General features: G+C 37.4%; 1 protein-coding gene across 2 annotated transcripts in view; it reads right to left on the bottom strand.

The window, feature by feature from the left end:
• cp (ceruloplasmin) overlaps window positions 1-15,585 on the bottom strand; it is a 442,499-nt gene that overhangs the window by 423,636 nt on the left and 3,278 nt on the right. Inside the window, exons 6-24 of one of the 2 annotated variants that reach the window (XM_072389045.1) lie at window positions 15,328-15,490; window positions 15,049-15,187; window positions 14,818-14,957; window positions 13,781-13,921; window positions 13,632-13,676; window positions 13,307-13,521; window positions 12,773-12,923; window positions 12,124-12,336; window positions 11,586-11,793; window positions 11,008-11,147; window positions 10,445-10,573; window positions 10,090-10,196; window positions 9,953-10,008; window positions 9,750-9,821; window positions 9,333-9,424; window positions 8,170-8,309; window positions 8,017-8,073; window positions 7,668-7,773; window positions 7,330-7,587 (exon numbers count right to left, since the gene is read on the bottom strand). In XM_072389045.1, the coding sequence (XP_072245146.1) occupies window positions 7,571-7,587; window positions 7,668-7,773; window positions 8,017-8,073; window positions 8,170-8,309; window positions 9,333-9,424; window positions 9,750-9,821; window positions 9,953-10,008; window positions 10,090-10,196; window positions 10,445-10,573; window positions 11,008-11,147; window positions 11,586-11,793; window positions 12,124-12,336; window positions 12,773-12,923; window positions 13,307-13,521; window positions 13,632-13,676; window positions 13,781-13,921; window positions 14,818-14,957; window positions 15,049-15,187; window positions 15,328-15,490 (2,331 nt within the window). In that variant the 3' untranslated portion in view covers window positions 7,330-7,570. Of the gene's footprint in view, window positions 1-7,329; window positions 7,588-7,667; window positions 7,774-8,016; window positions 8,074-8,169; window positions 8,310-9,332; window positions 9,425-9,726; window positions 9,822-9,952; window positions 10,009-10,089; window positions 10,197-10,444; window positions 10,574-11,007; window positions 11,148-11,585; window positions 11,794-12,123; window positions 12,337-12,772; window positions 12,924-13,306; window positions 13,522-13,631; window positions 13,677-13,780; window positions 13,922-14,817; window positions 14,958-15,048; window positions 15,188-15,327; window positions 15,491-15,585 lie in introns of those variants that run through there. The other variant, XM_072389046.1, reaches the window with a different exon arrangement.

Here is a 15,585-nt window from a genome sequence, read left to right as displayed (position 1 = left end):
TCCACAATGGATTACTCTTGATTTAAGGACAACTGTTACTGAAAAGTATGAGTGTGTTATTGAAAAAATGAGCCTCAAGGGATGAACCAAGGACAAAAGGGAAGGTTGTAATTATTGAGGCAATTCCTATCACTGTCGTTACAAAGCTATTACATGTTCTGTCATGTGATCAATTGCTTAACAACAGATCAAGGTTACACATTTACAGCTAGTTTGGGGAAAATAGAAGGCTAATCTGCTGTCATATTTCAAGTTTATATTTGCACTTTAAAGGGTTTACATGGATGGTTTCGACAGAAAGTAAAATTCTTTGTCATTTTAATCTTTATGCAAAGGTTGTGTGATGAACATTTAAACCTGATTAAATGTCATTTCCATCGTACAGTGAGGACTTTGTTGCTTCTTGCCAGTGATAAACACGGGGATGGCATCAGTCTTTGTGGAGTTCCAACTAAGAAAGCAACCTGGGGATTTTGCCAAATGCATTGTATTTTTTTGTTGTTGTTGATGTTGTTGTCTTCCACCAAAAAAAACCTGGGTTGTTGGAAATTATTTCAACTGAAAAATGAATCGGTAAAAGTTGACATAATTTGTGAAGAGATGCTTGGAGGAGAAATAATTTAACACATATACTTACTGCAAAAAAATCTTACAATGATGTTAAGTTTAAAATCTGAATAAGTTTAGGCACAAAGATGACTTTGGAAAGCAGTTGGGTCAAAATACTTATGTTTGGCATTTGTGTTTGTCTCCAATCACTTGAATGGGAACAAGACTATTGTTCAAGGAAATTTGCAGTTGGCTGAAAAGAGGAAACATTTTGAATCATCCCATGTAGAATCTCAAGAAATTGATGATTAATTTTGTAGATGTATTAAGTGACATTACATTATTGCCTGTTTTGTCCCCACATAAAGTAGTTATAGTTTATGCAACAGGCATTTATTGAAATAAATGGATTGCAGTTATTTGAGCTAATTGTGCTAATACAGAACCAGAAGACTAACTTCAATATCCTCATGTAAGTGTGTTATCCAGACACACAGGTTGATGGACATACAATCTACAGAGCGAATAAAATCAATCATGGGACAGATCGTTTGGCTCAGCCACATAGCCTGCTTTAACTAAATCTACTCTCAGGTCATTTCTTCGGCTCAGTGTTAATCAAATCCTCTCTAATATTCCCGCCTTATTTGCTGGATTTAAAGAGGCAAATCCTCTGTACCAAATACGTCCCATTGAGTTTGAGAAAGCTTAGTGCAATGGACAAAAATGGACTATGACTTTTTAACTTTAAAGAGTTTGTAACAATGAATTCCTCATTATTCAAAGTTAGGCTGGAGGTTTGTCATTGATCTCAGTGACTATATCTGAAGAAACTGGCAGAGATTAATGAGGGGTTGAGCAGATACAAGGTGATGCTTCTGTCAAGCAGGGTCTACATTAATATTGGCCTGTTTGAAGAGAGATTCATAGTCATCTATAGCAGTTTTTTAAGTCTGAATATTCGGAACTCACTGAAAAAAGGAACATTTAGCCATTCTGTCCTCAAACAGACAATTGAAAGAGCTCCATGTTCACATCCATGTGGGTTCCTGGTCTGTTGAATATTGTAGCTGAAAAATCTTAAGAGCAAAGCCCTATGATTCCTTAGCACATTGATCCAGAGCTTGACAGCTACAAACAAACCCAAGGTCATCTAGAAACACAAGAGTTGTTTTTCTCAGCTGTGTGTGTGTGTGTGTGTGTCTGTGTGTCTGGCTGTCACCAGGAGATTTGACTACAGAAGATAGAAATGTTTGCATGCATCAATATCCTCAGCTAAAGCTGAGACAGAATGACCAGTTGGCACCGAAAACCAAAAAGAAAAAGGAAGGTTTTAAATTCCAGCCGGAGTATAGCATACCCCAGACATTTCCTTCTCTGTCTTATTCTGCCACACTGTAACTCTGGATAACAAAGTTAAATCCTAAAGGGAAAAGTGTATTAATCAATATTTGTGTGCCTTAAAAATGTACCCCGGTGGTAGCAATCTGGCATTGACTCCTGTGAAAATAAACTCATCTCTCCAATTTGTTTGTTGCCTCTTTTTGCCATTATCTAAAATTAATCTTTTAATTAGACTTGTTGCACCAATATGCTTAACACTCAAAATTCTTCACTGGCATTTCTTCTGGGGGGATACTCATATCATTATATCATCTTCAATCATCCTCCAGGAATTACTGCTTGCCATGTGAACAAGGTGATGCGCCACATTTTCATACATTTACATGTCTGTACCACATACCAAGTTTCACCGTAGAGCTAAAAGCATGTGGACACTTGAACAAAGAATAAGGACACCAGCACCAAAAAAAACGTGGTTTTGTTATATACATTTTTAAATAAGTATAATGTATTTCATGTGCTTTGGCAAACTCTTCTTGATAGATGAGAAGTAACCTGCAGGACCACCCTCCCGAGCACCTGAGAAAGTGAAGTCTGTGAAAACCAGCAGGTGATGCTAGTGTGTACACGAGGCAAGGTGTGTGTATATTTAGTTGTTATATCTAGAAAGTATATTGTCCCACCACTTGGACCTGTGGGTCCGTCTTGTTATCTTTCTGATACTCTTCAGACAAATTATCATATGACTGAGCTATATCAACCGCTGGGACTATTTCCAGCTACTATATTTACTCATACAAAGATCTGAGTGCTCGATTTTTCTCTGATTCTACAAGCAATTTATAAAGTTACAATATTTACTAATATAGTATGTACATATAAATGCAACCATTGTGATGTCCTCAAAGTTTCTGCTTGAAGGTATACAGCTTCCAAGGTATTTCTTGAAAAACTGATGTTGTAGCTATATTTGAGAATAATCGAGACTCGTCAGACCAGGCAACATTTTTCCAATCCTCTATTGTCCAATTTTGGTGAGCCTGTGTGAATTGTCGTCTCAGTTTCCTGTTCTTAGCTGCCAGGGATGGCACCCAGTGTGGTCTTCTGCTGCTGTAGCCCATCTTCTTCAAGGCTCGACGTGTTCAGAAATGGTATTCTGCATTTCCTTGGTTGATACTGACCCAATCTGAATATATTTATTTAATGTGAATTCTGGTGATGACTCCAATGCTAAATGAGGAAGAGTATTTGACTTGTTTGAGCACACTGTAGCTTCAAACTGACAACAGCTGACTTTCACAAAAACAGGGCAAAAGCATAGATACAGTGGAAGAATAGTTTCAGGCCAAATACTCCAGCCAACACACTGAGGGTGATTATACCTTTTGAATGTCGAGTAATGCTCATACCAGACTCATACCAGCCCTGAAAGGACTTTCTTTTGCTGACATGTGGCTATGTGGGGTTATATTCTCATAATAGAGCAAGGAATTAATATAGTGAGTTTCATATACATTATTGTTTAATATTTTCCATTTTACTGAAAAGTGCTTAAAAATTCTTAATCTTACTATGCTGTAGAGCTCAACTGGGCCAAACCAGAGTTGTTGGTGTGAAAGACGAGGGTAAAGGAGAGCTGTGGTTAGAAATCCTTTACATTTTACTTTTGGAATTTATGCCTGTGTTCATTTATCAAGCTTATGTCAAATCTACCTAGAGAGACTGGGATGGGAGAGAGATTCGACTGCAGGAACCACCTGCCATCTGCTTCCAACATGCTGATCTTGCAGCCAATCAGTAGAAACAGGCCTGTAGTCCAGGCAGAGCCATAACAAGAATATATTTACCATCCTTCTGTAAATTGCCAGAGAGACTCAACAAAATGTACAAGGATGCTTATATAGGCCAAAACATGCAGCTATACTCATAGGAGATGATAACTTAACTTTAAATCTGTCAAAGGTACAATCTAGTGTATATTATTTTAGGCTGTGAATTGTCCTTATTTAACTTATATGTTAATTTCAGCATTTTTTAGGAGCCCCATGGTGCTCGTGCATTGACCAGCAGAATTATTGGTTTGCCAAAAGATAACAATATTGCTTTTATCAAGTGATGTTAGAGGAAGTGAGAAGGCGTATTTTTGTTTTTTGTGTTCCTGCAAAAAAAAACATACATGTGATGATGGGTTTTTATATATAAAGTCATTATTAACCTCTCTATACTCCAATAATAGAAGGATAAAAAATAAACTGATAATGATTCAAACATCAGAACCTTATATGCCACTAGTATAACTTTATTACCGCTTATTTTTTGTAAAATTCTGTCCTCCAGCGTTAAATGAGCCGCATCAGTTGGACAGCTGTGCCCTGATCAGCTTATGTCAACACAGTTACTAAGAACAACATTCTGGGGGAAAGCCACCCTAAAATGTAGTCCAGTGTCAGGTCACTGGCTGAATGGAACAGAGTTGTTGCCACAAAATTGAGATTCTGAGCATGTTTAGATCAGAGCTGCTATTACTGCCCACATTTCATGGTCTGAATCTTCTAAATTCTATTTCATTGCCAGCAAATGAAGTACTGCAGGCTGCTGTCCTCAGTGTGTGTTTGAGAGACACAGTTGATGTGTGTAGGTTTGTGGGTGTGTTTGTTGTTTGATTCTGTATTTGGTGAAATCAGAAAATTCATCTCATATTCCTTCACCAATGAAAAACCTTCCTAAAAACTTCAGAAGCCTGTCAAACTGCATATGTAATTTCTAAATGATTTTGAACATATGATCTGAGTCTGGAACATCTGAAATGACTGATTGCATCTTTGCTTGTTTTACCAAGCTGCTTTTTCAATTATTTTCTCTGTAGCTATAGACTCCTGGAACAACAGCATGCATGTTGTTTTGGTGTGCTGGCTATGTGGCGACCTTTAGTCTAATAAGGAAAGGTTTTGTTTCCGAACAGTACATCTCAATTCAATGTGATCCTACTTGTTTGGAGGCAGCGAAGTCAAACTTCCCACAAGTCTATCAGAAAAGACGAGAGAACACAATCTGTTCTGAGTAGAAATAGGTTAAACTTATTTTTTGTCAAAGTATAACAACTTGGGGTTGTACACAGGAGCTCAGCGCTACTGTAGAGACACTGTTGGTACACACATGCAAGTGCTGTCAGGACCACTTGCACCAAGACAGAGGCTTAATCAAAACCAAAGTACAGTGAGAAAACTAACAGGGATGACTTGAATTTATTTAAGACTTGAGTTCTGTAAACCATGTTAACCAAATAATTTTTCTTGCCTGGACACTGAAACAACAATACTTAGTTAAAGGTACTTCAGCGTCCATGGAAATTGGGAGTAGATGCATGTTTTTTCATGGGAAAGATCGAATGACAAAACATTGTGAAGCTCAGAACACTCAAATCACACAATCTTTAACATTTAATGATATGAAATGTTTGATTTATGCATTCGATTTGTTTTATTGTGGCCAAGCAAAGCACATCTAATATGTTTTTTTTCAAAGAAGTGGTGATAGCAGTACTCTGTCATCAAATTATGTTGTCATTAGTTTTCTGGCCTAATTGAAGCTGATTTCACACATGAACACCAGAGAATGTTTGAAGAATTATTTTTGTCTTAAATCTGATGGCCCACAAATCACAGAAAAGAATCATGACACCAACAGCTATCAAGAAGGAAACAACAACAAGCAACAAAATACAAGGTACAAGTCAAACATTCAGTTGCAAGTAAAACAGAAAAAAATAACTACAGTGAAGACTAGTTGAGGTCGTGACCTGTCCTGAAATCTCATCTGAAGTTCTGTCTTTCTGAAACTGTCTGACAACAAATCCAGACAAATAGCATGACATATGACGACTCTTGTGATGATTGTTTTCCCAAACAACGTTGCCAGCAGTTGCCAGCAGTTGGAGTTAAATTGCTGGCTTTTCTCTTCTTTAGAGTTAAATTGCTGGCAATTTAACTCTAAAGAAGAGAAAATCCGAGTTGAGTTGTATCTAATAAACTGGTGTATCTAAGGTGTCTGCATCACCAAACTACCTTGTTTTGAGAGCAGCTTTGGCATTTTGTCTTAGTTTTTTGTCCTCATACAGACCATCAAGTCTGCAGGTTTTTATGTCTTTTATTGCCTTTTTATTGTTTAATGGTTTCATTTCATGTTTGGTATTTATTGTGAAGCCCATCCATCCATCCATCCATTTTCTATAGCTGCTTAATCCATCGGTCGGGTCGTGGGGGGGCAGGAGCGTATCCCAGCAGTCATTGGGCGAGAGGCAGGGTACAGGTCACCAGTCCATCACAGGACCTTTATTGTGAAGCACATTATGATTTTTATCTGATAAAGATGCTAAATAAATCCACTTAACTTGCTTACTTCACTTACTCACAAAGTGATCTCTGTGTTTAACATCTCTTTCTACACAACACTTCTCACATTTTTACATATGCATTTGGGCTTGCATACAAATGGCATATTAGATTGACTAGGTACAAAAGTTACCTGTCCAACCCGCTGGTATTAAGTCTAGAAAATGTGTGTGTGTAGAGCAGGTAATTTTCCAGAGAATTCACATCAGTCTTGTTGTGTATAACTAGTTAAAGTTGCTTCCTCAGTTTTTTTCCAGCCTGTACATATCTTTTCACTTGTTTATCCACATTGTTGATATGTCCAAATAGACCCAGTACAGATATCTGTCCAAAAAACAGTCATCAATACAAATACACAGGGGGTCTTATCAGCCAGCTTCATAGAAAACTAAATACTGGAGTTTATTTTTTGTATCATATCCTGTGTTCATTGCCATATATGTACTGAATACATGGTTATAGGACATGAAACCATCACACCTGATAGGATTGTCCAGCCACAATCTGCATCATCTGAGCTGCTTCACATGAACCTGACACTGTTGTAAACCTGCCAGGTCAAACTACTGCTGTCAAATTCCTGCTTGCATTTAAATGCCCTTTCTGCCATCTTGTGGTGGATTAGAGCAACACTACAGCCTAAATGTTGTCAACTTCATACTTAAGTCTTTTGGGCATTTTATTGAACACACCTGTAGAAGTTTAGTATTAGAACCACAGCGTTGTAAATATGTTTTTGGTGTTGTTGTTGTATACTGCATAATTTATTTCAATGCAACTCCAAACATTATCCCTCAACAAACAACAACCTCAGCTGCACGCAACCTTTTTAAATCTCTCTTTTGAATAATGAGAATTTAGAAAAGATGAGCTTGTTCCAAATACTCACAAAACATAAAAGCTGGATGATTACACCAAATCAAGGATGGATGGATGGATGTATGGATAGATAGATAGATTATTGATCAAAAACATCTACATATCACTGCAGAACACAGAGACAAAACCTAAAGAATTCATGTAAATTTTATGTTATTTATTAATATTTGATATTAGTTTGGCAGTTGTTACTGTCATTTGTAAAATATCAAAACATATACTTAAAAACACACATTTTAATATAGAATGACTGATTAATTCTGTGTTCAGTTTCTGCCTGGAGCTATTCAGTTTTAAACATATTTTTCGAACGTGGGCATTCTTCTAATTAGGCACAGAAATTAACATTAAAGTTTCTGCTTGCTTCTGTCTGGATCCATTTTACTCAGCAGTTCAGCCTCCTTTTTTCAGCCGTTCCTCTTTGCTGTTGAAGAGGGGTAAAAAAGATATTCAACATCAACATTTTTATCTGTATGTCTGAATTTGTCTTCCTGTCTTCCTTACCTTTTTCAGTCACAGTATACATTGTCTCCATTCCAGCTTTAATGTGGTCGATGACGTGACAGTGGAGCAGCCAAGTGCCGGGATACTGAGGGCGCATCTTTACTGTCTGGAAAGGAAGAAGAAGAAAACACAACCTGGTAAAAGCTCTGGGACAACGTCTCTAAAACGTTCATCTGTATTTGAGAAAAACATGAATCACTTGTTTGTAATTATTTTGGATTTGTTGCCTTCAAGAGGATTACAGGAGATGAAATACAGCATATACTGTGGAAAATAAAAGATAAAGAGAAAACAAAGACTAATTCTCTCATTCTCTCAACAATTTGAAGTGGAGTTTCTGATGTTTTACCTGGAAGATGGCTGGAAACAGTTCGTATGAGTCCACACGGTGACGACCTCCACCCAACTATAGAATAAAAAGAATAATGGAGGGTCATTTTTGTATCCTATTAGAAATGGTGTGGCTCGTCCTATGCAGCATTCGTTTGTTTGTTTCATATACCTTATATTCCACACTATGCCCATGCCAGTGCACAGTGTGTATATCCACTTCATTGCCCATTCCCATCAGGTACCAGTACACCTTGTCACCCACCTCCATGTTCAAGCCATTCAGGTTACCATAGACATAACCATTTATGGCTGCACAAAAACACACAGAAAAGCATTTCAGCATATAAACTTTGTCAAGAAATGTTTAGCTGATACATTTTTTATATGAAGAAGAAGCCATGACAATATCAGCACAACATCTTTTAGGATCCTTCCATAAAAGCTCACCTCTCCGTCTTGATGCAACTTTTCTTTCGGTTCACATTTTTAAAGTACTTATTGCATAATTCATGGCATCAGAAATTAGCACCAAAAAGTTTGAAATTGCATTGCGCAAGGAACTAAAGTAAATGTTTTGTCCATATGAGATAACCTCTATTTTGTAACAAATAAATAAGCTGTTACAGGGTGTAATGATCCTGAACTGAATGATAAACTGGTGTGTTGCACAGGACTGGGAATGTTAACTCATTAAATAAAACCATTGGCTGTAATATTACAGCAGAAAGTGTGAGGAATAAGAAAACAGTGGTGGACTATATACCATGTTTCAGTTATTTGCAATGTCTTGTAAGAAAAAGCATCTTAGGAAATAAAGTTTATTTGGGAATCAATCTCTTAAAGTATCTTTAAAAATATCAATTGCTCCTTTGTTTTAGAATAAAACCAAATAAAAAAATAAACAAATATAATAGGACCAAATTAATGCTCCACAGAAAGTTTGGTTGAAAAAAAAGTTAAATCATGTGGAGATATAGGTCTTGAAGGTAAAGATTTTTTATTTCTTTGGTCGATAACTGTACAATTTTTAGGAATAACTGTTCACTGTTTTGGGGGATTTTTTTTGGATGGTCAACACAAATTCCAACCCAATCCAGTAAAAATAAATAAATCAGTTTTTGTTCAAGATTGGAAAGAATAGTAAAAATGATCAAGGTCAAACCTGCAACATATTTGAAGAAGAATTTTAGGATTACAAAGTTTTTGTGAATTTCTGGGGTTTTCATTTAATTTATTCAAGAACATCCAGGACATATTGGTCTGAGGGAGTTTCTATGAATGGATCCTACAGTCAAAATGGCAGTTTGTGATTTGTGCATTTGCTTATCTCACCATGCATCTTGTTGCTCTCTATAAAGGTTTCATCATCCTTCAGGTTTGGACGAGGGTTGGGTATGTGTGTCTTGATATTTTTATCCAGATACCTGGAGTATAAGTTAAACAGAGGTCTTCAGTGTTTGTTAGTGAAAATGCTGCAGGAAAATTAAGGTCACATTTTAATCATCTGTGAACCTCTGTTGCACAATATGTGTGTTTATAGAGGAGTCAAAATTGACAACATATTATTCTGAGGATGACAAAATGCTGAAATAAGGTCTGAACCTGTGAGGTTAACTAATTTTTTTTTCGTTTTGGCACTCAGTCAAGTATAATGCAAATATGTAGTAATTTCTACAACAGTTTCATGGTTGGATGCAATGACACAACCCTTTGCTTCATTTGTAACTGTAATGAAGTGTGGAAACTTACCAGCTTTCGTTCTCATCAAAGACCATGAAAAGCAGCGCAAACTCTTCAACTTCCTTTTTCAGTCCAAGACTCCTGAAATCAACACAGTTCTGTTATAGTTATGGTGTTTCAGTGTAAAACATGTAAAGTTTAAAGAAAAATGATTATAAAGTTAAAGATCACTTAAAGTCTTCGGTCAACACGTCAACATCAGAAACACTCACCTGGCCCAGCTACGGCGACAGATCACTAATGGACCAATCAGCCCGCTGTAAAGGTCCTGACAGGCAAAGACAAAACATTTGCGTTAGCTGGACTTCTTGCGCATGGTTTTTGTTTGTTCTAGTTTAAATCAGCGTACCTTTGCGACATCTACAGTGGAGTAATATGCAGAAACAGAGCACTCCTCTTGCTCCGTGGTCGGTCCCGTATTCTTGTTGACATACCAGGTATATGTGTGAGTTTCACCTGTGACAGACAGTTTTTTTTTTAAAGGATTTTTATCTTTCATACATATGTTAAAAAGCTGCATACAATTCAGTGAAGCTAAATGGTAATACCCTGTGAAAAATAAAGCCACAAATGCTTTAATTTGTCATTTTGTGTTTCCTTAATCAGCTAAAGACTCAAAAGCATTTACAAAGACATAGAAAACAATATACAACAATATATAATGATAACTAACTGAAAACCAATTCTAAAAAACATTCCTGTACCTGGTTTAGTTTGGTAGACATCAGGACTTTCTGTCTTAACACCGTGGGCGTGGATAGAATAAGGCCTGGTTGCCATATTCTTAAAAACCACATTAACTTTGTCACCCACATCAGCATGAATCATTGGACCTAAAAGAAAAGGATTCAGTTTTATTACTAACTGTGTCAGAATAAGTCACCTTAAAAAAGAAATTAAGTGAAGAAGAAAATGAAAAACATTACTGAAAAATAAAATGTGACAGGTTGTTTAAAATAAGCAGAAATGCAAAACAACTTGAATTAGACCACAAAATAAACTAAGAATGAAAACAATCAAGAAACAAACCAGCCAAAAGAAGGAGAGATGTTAGATACATAAAATAATACAACATTTCTCTAACATCTAGAGACACAAAATCATATTTCTACAGTAGGACCAACTTTCACACATCTTTGTGCCATGGGGTCTGTTGTTTCCTAATCCATTCATGTTTACTGCACATACACTGATTTCCTTTTTGTCAGAGCAAGTTTGCACTGACAAACATGAACTAACACATTTCACTGCTATCCTCACAGCTCACCCATAATGCCGAGGTGTTCCATATCCGCTGTTCTTTCCATCTGCTTGGTAAATTTGTCATTAGTGAACTGTCGGTAGACAACCTTCGTGTAACGAGAACCTATAAACCCACCACTTGGGTCTACAAAGACAAGGGCAGGACTGCAAAAAAAAGGAGATAATTTGTTATTTAAAAAGTAGTCACCAATTTAAAATGACCAGGATAACTGTTTTGTTGCTTTGTTGCTTTACTACTTCAAGCAATGCTGGGCTTATCTGGGACAAGTTGATCTGCAGAATTACACGTTATGTTGCTCTTGTAAACATTCATGAAAGCAGGATGGTGTAATGACTCTAAATATAACTCTAAAGTGTTGACTAACACTGCAGCGTGACACTCATGTACTGTACGACGCTGAGGGAAATTATTTATTTGACCTTGAATCATTGATAAGGTTTAAAGTGCAGAAGGAACTTTTTATAAATATATGGATTCAGTTTTTTAAAAACAAGGTCAATATTTTACAACTGTTTCATGACAAAAGGCACTGTTCTGCTTCCACTGTAGCTCAGTTTTTTTTTATGTTACGTAGGTATTACTTCTCTCCATGCCCATGGAACATCTCTGCCTCCCAGGTGCGGTTTGGAGAGTAGTCCCAGTCCATTTCCATGGCAGCGATGTAGTAAGTTTTTGAATGGAGCATAACCTCTCCCTGACGCTGAAACAGACCGCACTTTTGCACCAAGTAGTTGGCTCGCATTCCATTACGATAATGATCCACTGTCGCAGACCCGACTTCAAACTGTCCTAAAACCCACACAAATATTACATTTGATGTAACATATCCTTTAGTATTAAGTATTAATGCAAAAATGAATTAACCTGATTTTCAGTCATCTTGCCAGTTCTATGTAGGAGTTAAGCAGAGCTAATGCTTCATATATTTTGCTATTCTTTCTGTTACATGTCATTATGTTTTCTTGATGTATCCTGACTATAACATGTGATGCACACCCTCATCACGCATGGCTGTTATCAGTTAAAAATAAATGTTTTCAAAAAGTCTTTCTAAGTGTGCTGCAGATGTTTTATGTCATGTTTTCATGACATAAAACATCATGAGAAAAATAAACATACCCATGCTGTCTGGCTCCATAGTGACAGTGTGTGAGATGTGAGGGAAAACACTGATGGTGTCTCGTCTGTTCTGTTGGTAGAGGAAGCGGTTGCCCTGGAAGTAAAGGCTTACGATGTCACTCTCTGAACCCAGCCCTGACAGGTGCCATGAGACTTTATCCCCCTTACACATGGTCAGGCCTGGGAGGTTATTGTAGGCAAACCCATTGATGGCTAAAAGAAAGTCACAGAGATACAACAAGCGAGGCTTGTGTTAAATATGGTCCAACATATCAGAAAAACCTTTGAATTATTGCAACAGTTGAGCATTTATATTACTAATAAAGTATGGTTAGAATAACTGAACCAAACCTAGACATGATCTTTGTTGGCCAAATTAGGCTTAATCATGGAATAGATTTTCATTTTTATGCTGATGACGTGCAGATGTACAGCTTAGAGCAGTTGCTCCTAACTATCAAAAACTGGATGCTTTCTAATGTTTTTCTTTTAAATTCTGATATTAACTGATCGCAACACTTGGGTCATAACTCTGAGTCACAGAGTCAAAATCCTTGGTGTATTTTTTTTACTGTTATTTATATCATCACTTCAAAGAATTTTCCAGATCATCATTCTTTCCCTTGGGACACATTTCTTTTCCATCTACCATGCATTTTGTTGCTCTCCATGAAGCCTTCATCCTCCTTGTTGACAGTGTTGGGAGCAGTGGTGAAAGTCCTAATATTTTCATCCAAATACCAGCTGAGGTTCTCATCAAACACTGTGGCCATGAGGTGAAACTCTTTATTATAGTTTTTCTACATGAAACGAGAGACAAAACAAGCACAACTTGTCAAATTAGGGTTTCACCGATAAACTGGGTCATTTTTTGGGGGTGTCACAACTGGAACTGGGAAAGAGGTGGGGTACACCATGGACAAGTCACCGCGCATCCTTTCATGATCACACCTTTGGACAATTCAAAAACCATCAACATGGATGTCTTTGAACATAACACACAGACAGATCACAGCTGATCAGCAGGATGGAAACAGAAACTGCTCACTGTGATGCAACTTTGCTAACCATCTCACCACCCAAATCCCAAAAATTTGGACAGAAAATGCCACAGTAAATGGGACTCAACTTGCAAAAGTAATTTTCATGTGAATTATCTGATTTAATCCCTCTCTTCCTTTACCTGTTGTCCTTTTTTCAGCGATCCAGGTCGACAGATGAGAAGAGGCCCTACAAGCCCAGAGGTGGTGTCTTTAATAGGATTCACCGCAGAATAGTAAAGATAAGTCAGACAGTCTGCCTCTCCCTGTACGGGACCAGCACCCACAGGTACTGACCACTCATAGGTGTACACTGTCCCAGGTCTGACGAGAGCAGCAGGGGGAGGAGTCACAATTCCTGCAGTAATACAATTACACAGAAAAAGAGTTATCATTAATGAAAAAAGCAATGACTAAATCTTATGAAAAATGTTCCAACTGGTCATCTTCATGCAGATTCTAACTTACTCGGCTGTTTCTTGAGCTCCCGTAGTTTCTTTTCTGTATATGATTCTAACAGAAGGAAGAGTGAGGATTTCAGATAAAGGTGGTAGATATTAGAAAAACATAAAGATTTATCTAGTAAACTGATCACTGTATTTTGTGCATGTAATAACCTTCCAGCTCATTGTAGTAGAGTGTCCCATCTTGTTCTATACTGTATTGTACTCCATGTGGCTGAATTGTGTAAGGGCGGCTGGCTTTATTCATAAACACCACGTTAATTGTGTCTTTCTCCTCAGCATGCAGCACAGGACCTGGAGGCACACCAACAAACAAAGACACACACACAAAATGGTTATGAAAATTTGGGTCAAAGGCCCATTAGATGGTTCTAACAAGCAGTTTTCAAAATCAGGGAAATTAAGAAATCGTCACAAGACAATAGAGGATGATCAACACAACAAAAAAGTAGCAGAGTGGTTGTCTTGTTGTTAGGCCTTTGTACATGTCAAAGTGCCCTTGGGCAAGACACTGAACCCCACATTGCTCTCAATATGCTCATTATTGACTGATTGTGGAGTAAAAGCACTGCACATAGAATACAAGAGTCATTGTATCAATTTTATACATAGCTTTCTAGAAATTAAGACTAAAAATGTGCTGTAAAAGTCTGTGGAGCATTTACAATCTGTCAAAATATATCAAGTTTCAGATATGTTGCCATAATCTGTGCTCAAGTTCTGTAGTTGTCTTTAATTGAGTATTTTCTTTTTCTACTATTCGATACTTCTATTGGACTACAATTTGAAACTTTTAGAAGTACTTTTATGCACAGGTTCTTCTACTTTTAGGTATAACATCTGAGTACATCTTATACCAGTCTCTAGATCTAATAAAAAAGCTCCAAACACCTTAAATCTAACACAGAATCTGAGAGTAGTCCCCTCCTGCTGTGTCGTCTGTCCCACTGAAGCCAATTGTCAAATTTAAAACTTCTTGAATGTAATCAAAGTGTCAGAGCAATTACTCAAATGATAGCTGACATACTACACTTTAAATTAACAACAAATACTCAAGTACAAGTGCCTGTTGAGTCTTGTGGAATTGCAGGAGATTTGACTGATTCATTTATTTCTGCAACCAGAAAAGATTCCAAAGGTGGGATTGGGCGAAAGAACAAGAAAAAGAATAATGATCCAGGTATGATTACCCAGGATTCCAAGGTGTTTCTCCTCTGGGCTGCGTAGCATTTTTGTTGTGAAGGTTTTATCGGTGTATTCCACATAGCGAACCTTCTTATAACGGCTTCCAATGCGGTTTGGACCTCTGGTTACAAATGTTTTTGCCTCACTGTCCACAGTCAAAAGTTCAGATAAGAGTTGAGTTAGATTTCAACAGAAAAACTGACATCATTTCTGTGTGGATATCTGAAGTAACCAACCTATCAATAGGCGCTGTAGGAGCATAGTCCCAGACCTCTTCTTCAGCAGCAATGAAGTACTGTCTGAGCTCACCGTGGGGCCGGGCTTTATGGACATTGGGGAAACACTTCTTGATTTCAAATAGAGCCTGCATTCCAGCTAAATTCAACCACAAACAAAAAGACCCAAAAAACTGTGAATATAAGCAAAAGGGGTCTCAATATTCTTGTCTTGAATCAAGCTCCATCAGGTTGGTGGAGGGATCAGCCTTATATTGAGTCTGGAGTAAGTGATCTCACCCATCAGATGGTCATTGACAGTGCATGTTAGCAGCCAGTGCCCGGGGTTGTCAGCCACCATTTCAGCAGTAGTGCTGGAGGCTGGGAAAAGATTGACCATGTCTGTGTGGTGGTTCAGAGTGGTAAGGATCTGGCCATGGAAATGAACTGAGTGCATGTCCACCTGTCGATAGATTGCATCAGAATTATGTGTGTTAATATAAATCCCATTTTCAATTCAAATAAGGTACAAGCAACATTTTTTCATGTTTTTGTTTT

This window comes from Leuresthes tenuis, unplaced genomic scaffold, assembly GCF_036924035.1.
Source record: "Leuresthes tenuis unplaced genomic scaffold, fLeuTen1.0.hap1 SCAF_7, whole genome shotgun sequence".
Taxonomy (NCBI): Eukaryota; Metazoa; Chordata; class Actinopteri; order Atheriniformes; family Atherinopsidae; genus Leuresthes; species Leuresthes tenuis.
Note: the sequence above shows the minus strand (reverse complement) of the source record. Positions and strands in the feature narration are given on the sequence as shown.